Below are 16,438 nucleotides of genomic sequence, written 5' to 3'. Positions count from 1 at the left end.
AGAAACCAGATTAACACTAGCACTGAGGAGAGTGGCCAATGTAACTTATGCATGAACTATTTTCCCAGATCATCACCCACCACGATCTTAATCTATACACAAATGTGACAGACAACATCTGAACTGTCACATAAAAGACAGTGAGACTGATGCAAATACAGGCTAGTTAAAATCACTGAGTACCCTACATGACACACAGGACACGTCAGATGCTATCATGCAATTATTCCAACGAAACACCCAGCATTCCCTGCCCACGCTACAGTGCTGCATGTATCTGGCACATTGCTGCTCCCCTTTGGATAATGGTGGATATTGGTGTATGCCTTTGCCCAGCTAGGATTCCAAGTATTATCGTTTTTTCCTCTTTTCGGGTATGTATGTATGGATGTAAGTATATATGTATGTGTTACTTGTATAGCGCAAACCAAACCAAAAGCCAGCTGAGATCAATGTCAAAGCCAAGGATACATTTAGCAAGTGATTGGACCGTTAGCTGCTTTCTAGGAGTAGAAATATAATTGCACTGCATCATGAAATAGTGTTCTTTAAAGATATTAAGTCGTTAACCTTTTCATAAATTGGAGCAGCAACGGGACTTGATGGTTCCAAGGATACAGATCCTGGTTGCATAGCAGGAAAAGGCTTGTTGCATTCTTTTTTACTCTTCTTTGTCTCCAGCCAGATAGTATCCTGTCTAACGGTATACAGAGTGCCAGAGATCGTGAGCTTGTTATACAGGATAAGCATATAGCTGGTTGCAAAGGTGGCGCGGGCCAGCAAGGGGAGCCAGTAGGGATCCATCATTTTCTAATAATTATATTCTACTGTATGAATTCGAAACCAATAGAGAAAAATCTAACAATGAATGAAAAAAAGAACTATTGTAACATGTAAGGGTGACATACGAAGCTCTATACCTGCAAATGGTATATTACACCGATTAATGAAGATTTCTACTGATAAACAAAACAGCTAAGGTTTTTTATACTAAAATAAAATGTTTGATTTAGAGCCCAAAATGTAGGATTCATAACTAAAATATGCATGACTTACCTTGAGAAGTTCAACCAATCTACATAAAGCTTTGACAGATGTTTTGGTCATAGGCTTCCGAGTGGCCATGTGAAGGTTCATGGTGGTTTTAATGATGTTACAAAGTCCACATGCATAAAGAAAACCCTGCAAAGAAATTGAAACAAGACAATTAAATCCCAGGAAATCCTTATAAAATAAAGGATATTGGTATTTTCAAGATGTCTTTTATACATAAAAAAACAACTGTCTTGTAATAGTAGGGCTCTGGTTGAAACACAAATTTTTATTTTTAATTGGAATGTTCGCATTTTTTTCAATTTCCGCACCTTTTGTTGTTATACCACACACCATAAGTGAATCTTTTGAAGGGCTAAGCTTAAGAATGGACGTAATCATGACTGCATGAACACTAATAGAAAGGCTGTTTGTAGGTATTTTGTTGTAATTTGTGGCACCTTATGATGTCACATTTTCTTGTCTTATGGAAGGGCTGGCTCTGGGCATATAGAGTGAAGGCAACAGAGCACCAGTATAAAAGGGTGGTTAGAGGGAGTTCTGCAGACACAAATAGGGGTACCTTCTAAACAAAGGTCAGCTCAACCGCTGCAGGCTGGGTAGATGAGAGGAACATCCAATGAAGGTAATTAGGACACAGCAAGCAGTACAACTAGGGCAGTATAAAGTATGGCCCCCACAAAAATATTAGTTTAAACCCCAAGAATGGCCTGCATGAAAATATTTGCTTCTCTCCTTTGTTCCTCAAACAAATAATCAAAGATTCCTTACAAGAAAGAATTCTGGAGAGTTTCATTCACTAGATCAAACAATTACAAGCTGTAAAGGAATCACACATCAAATACTAGTACATGTGATTAGGTACCAGACATCTCAAAAGCAGCATGTCTGAGTCAGCTTTCAAAAACTGAATCAACAGTAGAATGATCTGCGTATCCGAGGACTAAAATCCACATTAGCACAAGATTATGGAATTCTCCAATCACTACCAGAATAAAAACCCTACTTGACAGAATGCCAACAAACTAGGGGGAAAAGCGCACACCTCATACTTAGACAAAGTGCAATCAATACATTATTTATCCCCGGGCGTATGGCCATATTTTTCAGGGCTTCTTTATTTTCAACTAGCTTGCCCGTCGCGCATTGCTGCGATCTCAGAAGAAAGGAAATTTAAGGAAACTTGTTATGATAACATTCAATTTACATTGTGTCATTTTTATTGAAACTTATTAATTTTAATATGGAAAACAGTGTTGTTTTAATTCTGTTTATTTATTCGAGTGCTTGCGGATACACAGTATTGTCCTTGTGCTTTGTTGATGGTCATTGCAAAAGCGAGTCGCACCGGATTGAAACTTATTCATTTTAATTTGGAAAACATTTTAAAGTGTTGTTTTAATTCGGTTTATTTATTCGATTACTTGTGGATGCACGGTATTTTTTGTTTTTCCGTCTGGTGCGTACACAAATAAATCAGAAGGTTTTCCGACGCATGAGTCGGCCACATACAGTTGTCAATGTGAGAAGCACTGATTCTCCAAATCTAGTCCACACACTTGCAGCGATTGTCCTTGTGCTTTGTTGATGGTCATTGCAAAAGCGAGTCGCACCGGATACTGTAAACGTTCAGTATTGGAAAGATTATGAGGGCCCTGGGGACCAGGGGCCGATTTTACAATTTTTTTTTTTTTTTGCCAGAAACCTTCGTGGGAGTGTACTCAACAACTTCCCAAAGTTTTATATATATATATTATAGACTAGCTTACCCGTCGCGCGTTGCTGCGATCTGAGAAGAAAGGAAATTCAGGGAAACTCGTTATGATAACATTAAATTTACATTGTGTCATTGTTATTGAAACTTATTCATTTTATTTTTGAAAACATTTCTAAGTGTCGCTTGAGCAGTGCGTCCTCGATTGGCTTCCAATCTTGATTCTCGTTGCTTGTTCGTTTGAGAAGAACGGGCTTGAGCAGTACGTACTCGATCAGCTTCCAATCTTGATTCTCGTTGCTCGTTCGTTTGAGAATTACGGGCTTGACCAGTTTGTATTCGAACAGCTTCTAATCTTGCTTCCCGTTGCTCTTCTGTTTCTGAAGCTCGTAATGCCTTTTTCTTTCGTGCTTCTGATGTACATTGACCAATCAATATCCGTTTGGGGGTCATAACTGTTGACGATGCTCGCAAATTCACTGTCTATTTCAGTATTCGAAAGATTATGAGGGCACTGTGGGGGCGATTTCAAAAAAGAATTTGGGACAGAAACCTTCGCAGGAGTGTACTCATCAACTTCCCAACGTTTCATGGCAATCAGATGAATGGTGTAGTAATGCATAAAGGACAAACAGACAGACATACTTTCGTTTTTATATATATATATATTATTTTGATCAAAGTCAGACAAGCTCAGTCCAGCATGAAATTCTAAACATCATTAAAATTCATGCCTACAAGGATGGTCTCTGATGACGTTCAAGAGGTGTCTGGAAGGGGAGGAGGGAACAAGGCAGACAGGGGTTAGAGGGCCCTGAACTCGGGCTTGGGTGTCATTTGCAGCTGGTGTCCTGGGATATGTCCTACTAGGATGCTATAAACTGGGCCAAGTACAACCCCTTTCGGAAATGATTCATGGCAGGGTTGGGCTGAGTAGCCATAGATTTCTGAAGGTAGTGTGTGGGTGCTCGAGCTCAGTACTATACAATTAACAATCAACCAACAGACATGATAACTCCAATGTCCAGCCCCTTGCTTATCTTTCCAAAGACAAAGTAGCTCACAGTTGTACGAAATACTACATAATGTAAAGAGATATACCCATCAGTGATCCTGGATGATAATTCTCTTATTGGGTAGAAAACAGAGCTGGATTGACAACAATGACATTCTGTCTCCCTTCCATGCTGGATTTCCTAGGATGCTAAGCACCAAGGGCCAGGTCTTCTGCTTCCTTCTTCTATAATAAAAAACAGCTGTGATCCACGGAGGAAGCTTGTACTTTGCCTATGTTGATCTCAACTCGGTATTTGACCTGGTCCTCTGCAAGAAACTGTTGCATGCCCTTTCTTGTATGGGCATGCCCTTCACTCTCCTGAATATTCGTATTCATATGCATGTAAATAACTACGCGCAGGTTCGCTGGAGTAACAGAGAGCGTTAACGGACCAATTTCCCATTCTTAAAGGGGTCCTCCAAGGCTGTGTATTGGCCCTCACATTATTTACTTTATTTTTTAAATGACATTGTACAACATCTTTCGAGTATTCCTACTGATGCCCCAACTTTGGCTGGCACTAAAACACCTATTTTATTGTTTGTCGATGACACTCAATTTACCTCTAAGACCTCTAATAGGAGGGAAAACCCTCATTAGTCTTTTCATGAACTGTTTCACCAGTCGACATAAAAAAGAGACAGACATTTAGAGGAACGTCTGTAACTGGAAATGGCAGCAAAATGTACCTTAATTAAGGCATACATGAGTCCTGATTTAGCCAGGGAAAGAAGATAAGGTAAAAATACGTCTGGAAGAAAATTAAACGGATGTACATTATTGTGAAGACACCATGAACAGAAGTGTTTCCATTTGAGACTCTAGGTTTTAATAATAGACACTGCTCTGGCTTTAGATAGAATGTCTTTACAGTCATGTGGCGGATCTAGTTCCTTGAATTCTTTGAATTCAGCAACCGTGCATGCAGCTGGAGCGATGTGGGACGTGGATGGAGAATATTGCCTTTGCTCATTGTCAGCAGTGTCGATATAATTTAAAGGCGATAAGGTCTGAATTCTGAGAGCAGGAGTAACTACGTGAACCAATGTTGGCGAGGCCAACACGGAGCAATGAGAATCAGACGACATGGCTCTATCTTCATTTTAATTAGTAGCCTCGGTATTAAAGTGTAAGGGGAAAAACGTGAGCGAAGATGCCCAACTATCTTATTAGAAACGCATTTTCCCATGACCCTCTTTCTGGTTCCCAGCTGGCGAAGACCTGGCATTTCTGGTTTATTCCGGAGGCGAAGAGATCCAAGTTGTGTTTAACCCTCTTCTGGAAAATGAAGTCGATAATCATCTGGTCTAGTTCCCATTCTTGGCAGAAGTTTGAAGCTCTGCTTAGAGTATCTGCCAGACTGTTGTTCACCCCTGGAAGATGCTCCACTTTGATGAAGATGTGGTGCGAAAGAATCCATTTCCAGATTTCCTGCGCATCTAGAGATACAAATGTTGGAGCGTGTACCTCCCTGTTTGTTGAGGTAATGCATGCATGTAGTATTGTCCATTCGTATGAGAACTGAAGAGCTTCGTATTCTTGGGAGGAAGACCTGCAAGGCTAGGAAAATCGCCTGCAACGGCAGGAAGTTGATATACATTTTTGCAAGGGATTTGGACTATTTGCCTCTTATACGAAGATCCTGAAGGTGTGCCCCCAGCCGTCTAGAGAGGCGTTCATAGTAAGGATGAAATCTGGTAACGGGGAACAGAAAAACCCTGTTGAGAGATTCTTGGATGATTGCAACCAGAGAAGCGCTTTTTTCATGGTTGGAGTTATCTTAACTAGGTCATTGAGCGACCCGGTTACCTGGAGCCATTGATTGTCCAGCTGCTCTTGTAAGGGTCTCAGCTTGAGACATGTGTGAGGTACCATTCAAATTGCTGAAGACATCAGGCGAGCAGAGATTTTATTAGGCGTACAGAAGCGAACTTTCTTCTGGATAGTTTTGTCGCTAGTGAAATGAGATCTGTTTGTCTTTCTGTAGACAAGAATGCTCTGTCTTGGACGGTATCCAGAATTGCTCAGAGAAAGGCAATCTTGTGGAACAGTTGTAGAACCGATTTTTGATAACTGAGCATCAGCCCTAGGGAGAGAAACATCCGTAAGCAGATGGAAGTTGCATTTGAGGCCTGCTGATAAGACAGTGCTTTTAGTAGCCAGTCGTCAAGATAAGGAAACAGCTGAAAATCCTGAAGTCTGAGACAAGGAGCAACTGGAGCTACGCACTTGGTGAACACTTAAGGGGCTGAGCGAAGATCAAATGGAAGGACTTGTAAATTAGCACCTGCTACAAAGAAACAAAGACATTTTCGATGTTTGGGAAAAGGAAATATGCATCGTCTTTGTCTAGAGTTGTCATAAAATCCACATGAATAAAAAGCTGAAGTATCTCCTAGAGAGTGACCATGGGGAAAGACTTTTTCTGCAGATACTTGTTTAGATTTTTGAGATCCAGAATAGGTCTCCATTCCCCCGAATGTTCCCTAATTAAAAAGAAGCTGGAGTAAAAACCCTTTCCCTTCTGAGAACAAGGGACTTTTTCTATGGCTCCTTTCTGAATCATAATGTATGCTTCCTTTCTTAACAATTGGAAATGAGCTGGAAGCCTCTTAAGGGTGGATGAGGTGGTGGACCTGTTACAAATTCTAAAATATGGCCATCCTTTATGATGTCCAGGACCCATTTGTCCGTTGTAGTTTGGCTCCACTGATCCTAATGCAGAGAAATACTCGTTGGATTGAGGTTGGTCCTGGATGTAGTCATAGCAGGTGCCCGGATGTTGTCACTAGTGTCTGGACTATGCAGCGAATGGTGGTGCTCGATAGAAGTGCTGCTGTTGATACCTATGTGTAGTTAAGGAGATAGGTCCCGGGACGTAGGGTCGGCTGGACCATACACAACTTTTTGGAAAAAACAGTTGCCAAGCCCACCACTTTTCAAGTGCTCTCCACTGCGAGCAAACAAATCAAAATTAAATTCCAGATTTGTTCGGTATATTTATTTTTACCTTTTACTTTAGAAATTTTTAACATATAAGATCAGACAGATTGTCTGAGAAAGACACTCAACATATAGCGACTAATATAAAACAATACAGCAAGGGAATACAAATCACAAGATGAGTTACAAACAAACAATTATATAATACACCTTTCGTATATTGAGTGATAGCAAACGATAAATCTCTGCACATATTGGAACAACACTCAATAAAACATAATCAGTATTTCAACTCAATGAAAGAGACACGTTCAAGGTGAAAATTGAAGAATATAAACTAATTAATCAGTGAGACTCAGAAATGAATTCTGTATCCTTCGTATATCCTTTCAATGATGCCGACGCGTTTCGAATCCGTGAGCAAAGTTGGCGGACTCTCATCAGGGCTCAATCAATGTAGTTCTGCAAGGTGTTTATGTTTAAAAAAGAAAGACAAAAGGAGAGCAGCGTGTCACCAAACATTCTCAATACCAAGGTGACTGCCCCCAGTGCCCCTCATAGCCCTTTATGTACCTGACAGTGACTCCGAAGACCTTATCTCGGGGATCTGTTAACACCAATACTTGTGGCTGGACCTTGTTATCTGCAAGATAACATCAAGCTCAGAATGTGCAAAAGCAATATACTTCAAGTTTGTGCACACGCGGGTGAACCCGCAAAACATAAAAGAAAAATTCCAAATTCCAAATTCATACCTCGGACAGTAGCAAGTGTTTCTCCCTGTCCCTCTCTAATTCAGATATCCTGTAGCTCCTTATTTCACCTGTGGATAGCGGACCAAAGTCGCCACATTAGATTGTAAAGCGGCATTTCAAATGGCGTGTAGAAGCATTTAAAGTAACATTACGGATCACCAATCGTTAGATCTGAAGCGCATACCTGGAGACACAACGTTTTCTCACACGGTCTCAGGTCTCACACACGCTGGCCGATCTAAAAGGGGCAAAGAGCGGAGCACAATTTCAGAGCCTGCTCAAAACCGGACTGTTTGCGCTAAAGGCTAAAGCGGGAGAAATCCATTTGCAAGTTACCTGTACTTGCGCGTCGCAGGTTCGCGATCAAGCTGCTGTGAATTCATACACCGAAATGCAGCGGTATCCAAATCACGCCGCACTGTCTCCTATTCCTCGGCTTATAACCTGCCAATCAAAGACGGGAGACTTGTAACTTGTCAGCCCCGTTTTAAAGTACAAATGTAACTGTCGACTATTCTCAGGAACACTCACCGGTTCAGTAAGGGCTCCATCGTACGACTGCCAGGTTCAATTCAGAAACACCAGCGCCATCTTTAGGGCGGGGATATAAACAATCAATGAGTGCATGGAACTGTGGGACATGTAGTTCCGAAAGGGTACAGCCTTACTGCTGTCGAGTGGAGCACTTAAAAGAACACAAAGTCACAGGCTTAAAGCCTTGAGACTTCGGACATACTATTCAATCCAGTTTGGGCGCTATTGAATCTCATGATCAAATAGGCTTCCTTGCGCAGCAGGGTTTCCTCAATGTCGACAAGACCTTTTTTAGTGGGCATTGTATACAATACTGTCCAAGAAAAATCAGTTTCTGCATGTGATTTATCCACAAAGTGTTGGACCATTGGCGCACTAAGCACTTTATTTTTAATGCGGGATCGATGTTGTGTAATCCTTGTGTTGACTTGCTGGTTAGTCTTCCCGATATACAGTTTTGGGCACCCACAAATGATGGCGTACACAACGTTTTTGGTCCTGCAATTTGAAAACCCTTTATTGGTCCATTTCACTTGCTTATGTTGGAATTCACAGCCCTCCAGACAGGACCCACAGGACACACAATTCCCACACTTATGGTGTCCCTCAACAGGTTTAAGACCCCATTTGGATAGTAGATCTTGCTTAGGTCTGGGTGTAGCAATGTCGGCACGTACTAAGTGTTGGCCGATACTCCTATTTCTTTTGTAGGCAAAAATGGGCCTAGGGAAGGGGCACTCCAATTCTTCCAACAAGTGCCAATTTTTTAGGACCATTTGTCTCACCCGATGTGTGTCTGGTCCAAAAGTCGTGACGCACACCATTTGTTCCAATTCTCGTTTTGCTTTATTCTGCAGTAAACATTCCCTTGGCGTGTAGCGTGCCCTTTTATATGAGTGTTTCAACATCTTCTTGGGGTACCCACGGGTGATCATCTCATCACAGAACTTGTCCGCATGATGGTCAAAATCCTCCAGACTCGAACAATTTCTGCGAATCCGGAGTAGTTGTCCATAAGGTAAGTTGCTTTTCAAGTTCCGTGGAGGGGATGGAATTTGATCCTGAATCTGAAATTATGGTCACAATGGACGTTACGTCCTTATATACACAGATCCCTCAAGATGAGGCGCTTGAGGTGATAGAAATGTATTTGGACACCAGAGAGAGACCGCACAGAGTACCGACCAAATTTATTGTATAACTTGCGGAATTGACATTGAAAAAAAATTATTTCCGGTTCAATGATCAATTTTATATGCAAATCAAAGGTACGGCCATGGGCTGCCCCTATGCTCCGGAGGTAGCCATATTGTATATGGCGCAATATGAACAAATGTTCATTGAAAATAATAATCCCTTTCATAAACACATTAAGCAATGGCTACGGTACATCAATGACGTGTGGCTCCTGTGGCAGGGGAGCCACACCGAATTGATGTCCTTCCATCAGTGGCTTAATAATAAACATCAGGACATTAAATTCTCCCTAGAACAGAGTAAAACTGTCATGACGTTTTTGGACGTCCAAATAACTTGTACTGAGGGGCATCTTAAATCATCACTCTACCGCAAAAAGACAGACAAAAACACCATTCTCCATCATCGGAGTGCTCATCCACGGAACTTGAAAAGCAACTTACCTTATGGACAACTACTCCGGATTCGCAGAAATTGTTCGAGTCTGGAGGATTTTGACCATCATGCGGACAAGTTCTGTGATGAGATGATCACCCGTGGGTACCCCAAGAAAATGTTGAAACACTCATCTAAAAGGGCACGCTACACGCCAAGGGAATGTTTACTGCAGAATAAAGCAAAACGAGAATTGGAACAAATGGTGTGCGTCACGACTTTTGGACCAGACACACATCGGGTGAGACAAATGGTCCTGAAAAATTGGCACTTGTTGGAAGAATTGGAGTGCCCCTTCCCTAGGCCCATTTTTGCCTACAAAAGAAATAGGAGTATCGGCCAACACTTAGTACGTGCCGACATTGCTACACCCAGACCTAAGCAAGATCTACTATCCAAATGGGGTCTTAAACCTGTTGAGGGACACCATAAGTGTGAGAATTGTGTGTCCTGTGGGTCCTGTCTGGAGGGCTGTGAATTCCAACATAAGCAAGTGAAATGGACCAATAAAGGGTTTTCAAATTGCAGGACCAAAAACGTTGTGTACGCCATCATTTGTGGGTGCCCAAAACTGTATATCGGGAAGACTAACCAGCAAGTCAACACAAGGATTACACAACATCGATCCCGCATTAAAAATAAAGTGCTTAGTGCGCCAATGGTCCAACACTTTGTGGATAAATCACATGCAGAAACTGATTTTTCTTGGACAGTATTGTATACAATGCCCACTAAAAAAGGTCTTGTCGACACTGAGGAAACCCTGCTGCGCAAGGAAGCCTATTTGATCATGAGATTCAATAGCGCCCAAACTGGATTGAATAGTATGTCCGAAGTCTCAAGGCTTTAAGCCTGTGACTTTGTGTTCTTTTAAGTGCTCCACTCGACAGCAGTAAGGCTGTACCCTTTCGGAACTACATGTCCCACAGTTCCATGCACTCATTGATTGTTTATATCCCCGCCCTAAAGATGGCGCTGGTGTTTCTGAATTGAACCTGGCAGTCGTACGATGGTGCCCTTACTGAACAGGTGAGTGCTCCTGAGAATAGTCGACAGTTACATTTGTACTTTAAAACGGGGCTGACAAGTTACAAGTCTCCCGTCTTTGATTGGCAGGTTATAAGCCGAGGAATAGGAGACAGTGCGGCGTGATTTGGATACCGCTGCATTTCGGTGTATGAATTCACAGCAGCTTGATCGCGAACCTGCGACGCGCAAGTACAGGTAACTTGCAAATGGATTTCTCCCGCTTTAGCCTTTAGCGCAAACAGTCCGGTTTTGAGCAGGCTCTGAAATTGTGCTCCGCTCTTTGCCCCTTTTAGATCGGCCAGCGTGTGTGAGACCTGAGACCGTGTGAGAAAACGTTGTGTCTCCAGGTATGCGCTTCAGATCTAACAATTGGTGATCCGTAATGTGACTTTAAATTCTTCTACACGCCATTTGAAATGCCGCTTTACAATCTAATGTGGCGACTTTGGTCCGCTATCCACAGGTGAAATAAGGAGCTACAGAATATCTGAATTAGAGAGGGACAGGGAGAAACACTTGCTACTGTCCGAGGTATGAATTTGGAATTTGGAATTTTTCTTTTATGTTTTGCGGGTTCACTCGCGTGTGCACAAACTTGAAGTATATTGCTTTTGCACATTCTGAGCTTGATGTTATCTTGCAGATAACAAGGTCCCGCCACAAGTATTGGTGTTAACAGATCCCCGAGATAAGGTCTTCGGAGTCACTGTCAGGTACATAAAGGGCTATGAGGGGCACTGGGGGCAGTCACCTTGGTATTGAGAATGTTTGGTGACACGCTGCTCTCCTTTTGTCTTTCTTTTTTAAACATAAACACCTTGCAGAACTACATTGATTGAGCCCTGATGAGAGTCCGTCAACTTTGCTCACGGATTCGAAACGCGTCGGCATCATTGAAAGAATATACGAAGGATACAGAATTCATTTCTGAGTCTCACTGATTAATTAGTTTATATTCTTCAATTTTCACCTTGAACGTGTCTCTTTCATTGAGTTGAAATACTGATTATGTTTTATTGAGTGTTGTTCCAATATGTGCAGAGATTTATCGTTTGCTATCACTCAATATACGAAAGGTGTATTATATAATTGTTTGTTTGTAACTCATCTTGTGATTTGTATTCCCTTGCTGTATTGTTTTATATTAGTCGCTACATGTTGAGTGTCTTTCTCAGACAATCTGTCTGATCTTATATGTTAAAAATTTCTAAAGTAAAAGGTAAAAATAAATATACCGAACAAATCTGGAATTTAATTTTGATTTGTTTGCTCGCAGTGGAGAGCACTTGAAAAGTGGTGGGGTTGGCATCTGTTTTTTCCAAAAAGCTGTTGATACCTATAGCAGTAAGATTGGTATGATTGTTGCTGATATTTCTGATAATTTCCACGAAAGGAATAAGATCCTCTCCCACCTGCTGCGAAAAGATGTTTTCCTATATTGCTGCATCCCTAATACCTTAATGGCATCAGTATCCGTTTTGATCGCCTGCAAGGCCTCATCAATGTGCTTCCCAAAGAGCTCATCCCCATCAAACGGCATGTCTAAACGGCATGTCTAAAATCTTACTCTGCACCTCAGGATGTAAAGTGGTAGATTTCAACCAGCCCTGCGAAGGAGAACTGCTGCTCCAGCTTACTGTCTAAAAGCAAGAGGAGCTATGTCCATAGATATATCAATTATCTCAGAGTCTGATCTTTCACCTTCGGGAAGAATTTTCCATGCCTCTTGTTTTTTATTGTCTGGTAAAAATTCAAGATATTAGGCCACATCCGGCAGTCATATCTTTCTAGAATTGCTAGGGAATTGGCAGTACGCACTAGCACACCTGCAATAATGGTAAACTTTTTTCTAACATTGTCCAAGTGCCGTACATCTTTATCAGGAGGAGCAGTAAAGGTACTGAAGGATTCTGTGAACTTCATTGCGCAGCTTGAGCAATTACGGAATTTGGCCTTGGATGTCCCACTTTGCAGGCTGGTGCATCATCAGTGGCTTTATATTTTTTATCAATGCTGGGAAGGAGTGTCGGCATCAGTAAATGAAAACGATTTGCAGCAAGTTCCATCAGACAATGGAATTCACCAATATCCTCAGGTGGAGAGTCAATAGCTTGAGGAGCTGGAAGAGAAGGCGCAGGAATTAAGTAATCTTCCCATTCATCAATGACTGGTGGAGATTTTTGTATTTCAACTTTTTCTACATCATCATCATCATTATCATGTGGGATCTGATCTTGCTGAACAGTTATAGAATCCTGTGATTCCGGAGGAGGCATTACAGATGGTCTAAAATCCACAGCCAGAGGCGGAGATTTTGCACTTGCACTGATCCCACTGCTGTAGGGAAACTAGTACAATAATCATGCAACTTGGCTGTGAAATCTTCCACCAATGCAACAGGCAGATTTATCAGTGTTTCCTTACGTGGCAACAAAAACTATGATTTGTCCATACATGGATTATACATTGGCTCATAATATTAATCTTCTTGAGACATGACGTTGTGAAGGACTGTGAGCCAGACTGAACATTCCATCATCCTCGGACTCCTCTAAAAATTGACTAGGAGGCAAAGGCGAGATATATGAAGGATCCTGGAAGAAACCCGTTGACGAAGGCATCATCGAAGAAAATCTCGACGGTGTAATATGCAAGGTAGAAGGTCTCTTCAATTAAGGCAGCGACAAAATCCTAGTCTACGGTGATACAGATACTGTCGATGTGGAACAAACAGTGGTCAAAGACGGTGTTGTCATCATCGATGCCATCGACAGAGCAGTTACTATTGAAGTTGTCGCTGATGAGTGTCATCGACGGTGGAGTTGCTTTGGCGATGGAGATGTAGATGATGGTGGAGGAGTCAACGCTGGCTGAACAGTCGACAGTGCAGGCGATGACGAAGAGATGAGAGCCAATGGTGCAACAGGTGTTGTTGACAAAGACAAAGCTTCAGTAGGTTTAATCTTAGACGATGAAGCCTTCGTGGACGATGTAAGCATCGATGATTGCTGGGAAACAAATTCCAACAGTGGTTTCATTGTTGACGAGGTCTTTTCCAGTGACGAAAGGTCTTTTTCGACGACGGCAATACTTTTACAGCCTCTGACTGAATTTTTGAATATTTAGAGGCAGATTTTTCCTCAGAAGGGAAGGCAGTATGCGCAGACTCATGATGGGTACTTTTTTTACACTTTCTTATGTCCCTCAGGGGATTCCAAAGATCTATCCCTCTTTTTAGAGAGTTCAACTGATGCCTCGGAACGGACACTGCCTTACTCAACCGAGAGCACATAATTTACATTTTAGTCTCTCCAACCAGTCTGACTGCTCTATCTTGCAAAGTATTTGTAGAAAAAGGTCTGCAAATTATACAGTCTTTTACCTTATGAAGAGGGTACAAGCAGTACATACAACCCTTGTGGGGATCCTCAGCATGCAGTCTTTTCTTACCACATGACCCACAAGGTCTGAAGAGTCGTTTCTTTGAAGATTCTGACATTCTGAATTCTCAATATCTAAGATGAAGAGGAAAAACTGAGCAGAGCTCATGGAGACTACCTATCACAACGGCGTGCGGCAGAAAATCCGAGGGACTTGCCTCTCTGTGGAGTGTTCTATAGGGTGCTGATGTCTGATTGGTAGTGTTTTAACTTGCGTTCTTTTTACAAAAGGATATGCACGGGCTACTGCAATGACTGTTCAATGCATTGTTGCCTATGATTAATTACTGCAGTTATAAAATTTACAGGGGGACTCCCACCTCGACATAGGGGATTATTCAAGCATGTGAATTTATGAAAGATCCAATACTGGATAACTAGCCTAAATAGCAATGTACTAACAAGGCCTCATGGAATTAATTGGTGGGGGGTGTGGCTTGCCGGCTGATGGAGGCAGACCTGTGAGCTCCGAGCTGGCCCCGTGAATTATTCGACTTTAACAGCCGTCCTATCCCCGGGAGGTCGTCGTGGAGCGCTCCCACGGCAGTGTGGGACACCGAGAGGCTGATCACGGCCCTTCTTCCGGCCGAATTGAGCTGTGTGGCTGTGGCGGCGACTTCCAGAGCCCATGGGCTGAAGAAGGCAAGATGGTGCCGGCCCGAGAGAGGATCGCATAGGGGCTGTCCGGTGACTTTGGCTTGGGACGCATGGAGCCCAGTGATGGAGGAGTGAGTGCCTGAGCATCCTATTGCGACGGAGGTGACACAGACTGTGACGGCTCGAAGCCAGAGACTGCTGCTCCATGCGGTGAGCCTGTGATATGATCGGCCGGTGGTGGCGGTAGTCACTGAGCCGAGTGACGCTGTTCCTCGCCGGCGTACAGCGGCGCTTCTTGGCTTGAGCCGCCCGCCCAGCTTGCCGCATGAGTGGGGGGACCCCCGCTGGAGACCCGGCGGCGCTGTATATCGCGGACTGCTCCGGCCCAGTGGTGGACTTTTCAGGACTCTGCTTGGCTGCCTGGAGGTGTGTAAAAGTGGCGGCGGCCCTGCACAGTTGTGGGCCGCGCCGGGGGAGCTGACACAGAGCGCAGAGGAGAAGGCACCCGGACTGCAGCGAAGGTCGCATACCCGATCTGAGCCGCCCTGAGAGTGTGGGGGCTCACGGCTGCAAATCAAATGCCTGTTTAAGCCCCAGCAACGAAAGACTGAAATCTTGGGCCGCTGACCTTTGTGCAGGGCTCCTTGCGTGACCGTCTGGAAGGGAAGGCAGAGATAACTGCTGCTCCTGGAACTGATCCTGGGGTGCCTAGGAGCGGCCCCTTACTTGCAGGAGGCCCCCCTGGGGCCTACTCACTGCAGCTAACAACCTGGGCACTCCAGAAACTTGTGCTGGTTATTGAGCATAAACACTGGACTGCCAAGAAATACCACGGGAAGACTGACAGCCCCCCGAGACTGGTTCATTACTTGTTTGGTGGTTTGGACTGAGCTGAGGGCTGGGTATCCTGCTTCCCTTCCGGTGGAGTAGGTGGACGGAGGACCCTGATAGATCAACAGTCATGGGCCCCTTAGCGCCTTATTAGGTATAGCTGGAGGGTTGGTGGGAGCTGGTTGTGGTGAGCATAACTCTGCAGAACGGGAGTGCCCTGATCCAAAGAAGTAGCTCGGATTTAATGGCTGCGCTATAAGGAAGCCTAGAGGGAAGCTTCCGACGGCTCCACCGGATCAAGAAGGAGTGGGTCAGGAAGAGAAACGGCCGGCTTCACCTGAAGAACCTGAGGATGCAGGGGTACAACAGTAGTTGGCCTGTATACTTCAGGCTATCACTGATACCAGGGAGGCCCAGCATCAGGACATTGCAACAGTGTCGGTGGGTCTGGGGCTGCTGCGGGCCGAACACGGCAAGTTGGCGGACAGAGTGGAACAGGCTGAGACCTTCCTGGCGTCTCTGGAACCGGCGCAGAAGACCATAGCTGACCAGGTAGGAAACATCACTTGCAGACTTTCAGTGCTGGAGCAAATGGCAGAGGACACGAAAGGGAGAAATCGGAGGAACATCATCCATGTTTTGGGCCTTCCGAAGGGAATCGAGGGGCCCAACATGGTCCAGTATCTAGAAGACTGGCTCCGTGACAAGGGGGCACCGGAGGGGCTGTCACAGTTCTAAACACTGGAAAGGGCTCATCGAGTTCCGGCCCGCCCCCTGGCGCCTGGTCGCCCTCCACCTCCAGTGGTGGCCAGGCTCCTTCACTACAAGGATAGGGACCATCTTCTGTAGACGG

General features: G+C 43.8%; 1 protein-coding gene across 1 annotated transcript in view; it reads right to left on the bottom strand.

Moving 5' to 3' along the window:
- WASHC4 (WASH complex subunit 4) overlaps positions 1-16,438 on the bottom strand; it is a 975,954-nt gene that overhangs the window by 684,504 nt on the left and 275,012 nt on the right. The window contains exon 15 of the mRNA XM_086919270.1: positions 1,057-1,182. Within this exon, the coding sequence (XP_086775396.1) occupies positions 1,057-1,182 (126 nt within the window). The remainder of the gene's footprint in view (positions 1-1,056; positions 1,183-16,438) is intronic.

Source organism: Lissotriton vulgaris, chromosome 1_1, assembly GCF_964263255.1.
Source record: "Lissotriton vulgaris chromosome 1_1, aLisVul1.2, whole genome shotgun sequence".
Classification (NCBI taxonomy): Eukaryota; Metazoa; Chordata; class Amphibia; order Caudata; family Salamandridae; genus Lissotriton; species Lissotriton vulgaris.
This window is presented reverse-complemented; position numbering and strand designations above follow the sequence as displayed.